The sequence below is a fragment of the Alternaria postmessia genome (genome assembly GCF_024291825.1).
Source record: "Alternaria postmessia strain BMP 2775 chromosome Unknown scaffold_254, whole genome shotgun sequence".
Taxonomy (NCBI): Eukaryota; Fungi; Ascomycota; class Dothideomycetes; order Pleosporales; family Pleosporaceae; genus Alternaria; species Alternaria postmessia.
In genome coordinates this window covers 2,440-4,423 of record NW_026260327.1, presented here as the reverse complement: position 1 = coordinate 4,423, position 1,984 = coordinate 2,440, and the positions used below count along the sequence as shown (strand labels likewise).

The following is a 1,984-nucleotide window of genomic DNA, read 5'->3' as shown; positions in this document are numbered from 1 at the left end:
ACAATATCCCAAGCTGATCATCGTAGCGTAGCCACTATAAGTTCCAGGGACTCCGCGAGAGCAGCTTCTTAGGCGATAGTGCAGCCTCATTTTCGTGCCAGTTTCTCGTTGTTGGGATAGCTCTAAACTCCGCGCAACTCAAGACGGCCACGGACACAGTCTTTGAGGTCTCAATCAGTTGGTGCTGTATATGGTGGTGGATGAACATGCCGACACAAACCCACATCGTGTCTGCGTTTCTCTACGATCTTACGGTTCAAAGCCGTTGCACTTAATTGCCTATTGTATTCTACAGTTATAAATGCTGGTTTCACCTTCGCATACATGCTCTTCGATATCTGCCTCCAAAGCCGGCTCGTGCTCCATTGCGGCTCTGTTGTACATCGCAGTCACTGGCAATGTCAAGGCGCGCTCCAAATTTGCTCCTGCAGATAAAATATATATCCGATCTTCTTTGAATGCGTTCTCGATCGCTTCAAGTTTCTGACGCTCCAAATCAGCCCTCTGAGCTTCCAGACGCTTCTCCATACCTGTCAACTTCAGCTCCAACGAGCCTTTCTTAGCCTTCAGTGCCTTGACGATAGTTTCTGTTTCGCGTCTCAACCTTGAGATGCCGTTGATACATGTGTCATTTTTTACCAGCTTTACGAACGACTCTGCATCGCTTATGATCTGTATGGCGGCGTTTGCACTCAGGCGGGTCCGGTGGACTGTCGCATGCCGAAGTTCTGTCATTGAGCGAAGGAGCTCGGGTAGAGGCCTGCCAAGAGCTTCCAGATTGTCTTCAGGGAATTCAACTTGTTGTGTCTGGAATATGTTTGACCATCGATGGAGCTCAACCGCTTCAGCACACTCCAGTCCTTCTGTTTCCAGTACAAATCTCAATTTCTTTTGAGCAAAGGTGTAACAGGCGCTTTCAAGCATGTGCTGGACGCTGACGAGGACCTTGTGTTGAGTGGAGAATGGTAAGTAAATTGGGTAGAGCGACGGTATGGGACTACCGATCTGCTGATAAGTGCGTTCTGGAACTTGTTTGTTAACACTCTGGAGAGCTACGCCGTCTTAGTTAACATAAAGAGATGAATGTTCCGATGCTCACGTGTTCGTTTGTTCTTTGAGATCTGATGAACAGAATCCCCGTCGTCGTTTACTGCAGCAATATCGTGTCTGCCTCCAACTACGCGTCGAGTGGCACCTGTCTCTGTGCTTGATGCCGAGGACGATGGAGTTGCCTGTCCTTCGCTCTGACTTTGCGAATCTTCTGACACCTCGGGGAATCGGCTTTTTGCTCTTAGTGTTGATTCGAATACTTGTTGTTCGAGAAGGGTCTTGGCCACGTTGCAAATCATGTCCATGTTATGCTCTTCCAAAAGATTGCTAATGCCGTGTTGGTGGTGATGCTTCTGGATCAGCTCGTGAATCTTTTTGGATTTACGAACACGAGCATCTGCTCCCTTGAAAATACTTCTAAGAGCTAGGTATACTAGCCTCTGATCAAGGTGGCTCTTGCCCATTGTATCAAAGACGTAGATTCGCGGTTGAAAGTTCGGTGACGAAGTCCTAAATTCGTTGAAGGTGCGACAGTAGTGACACGAGCAGAACGTTCAGATGTACATTACATAGAATTTCATCTCTGACCACTAATGATCCACTAGCACGGTGCCAAACAGAGTTTACCCTAGACTTTGTCAAGACTCATCTGACGCAGATCCCCATCAGATTTGTGGTCCAGATTAGTGACTCGATCTACCCCGCGTCCGCACTTGTCTGCTCACGCCATCATGTCAAACGCTTTGTATATACACACGCATGCACTCGAAAATACGGAACCATAGTGGCCACGCCTGATATTTTCCTCCAGTTCGAGAATCGCGCGTGTACAAGAAAGTGTACAAGTGTCTTGCCAAATCCTAGAGTACTGATCTGGGCAATCGCAGTTTCATCTTAGTCACCTTGTTTGATTAGGAATGTGCTAGAACGCGGG

General features: G+C 47.7%; 1 protein-coding gene across 1 annotated transcript; it reads right to left on the bottom strand.

The window, feature by feature from the left end:
* Positions 1 to 279: 279 nt before the first annotated feature.
* Positions 280 to 1,514, bottom strand: J4E82_011633 (uncharacterized protein; the record flags this gene model as incomplete). Its single annotated transcript, XM_051737833.1, has 2 exons — positions 280 to 1,052; positions 1,196 to 1,514. The coding sequence occupies 2 exons, from the start codon at positions 1,512 to 1,514 to the stop codon at positions 280 to 282; spliced, it is 1,092 nt and encodes a 363-aa protein (XP_051582407.1).
* Between the last annotated feature and the right edge of the window lie 470 nt (positions 1,515 to 1,984).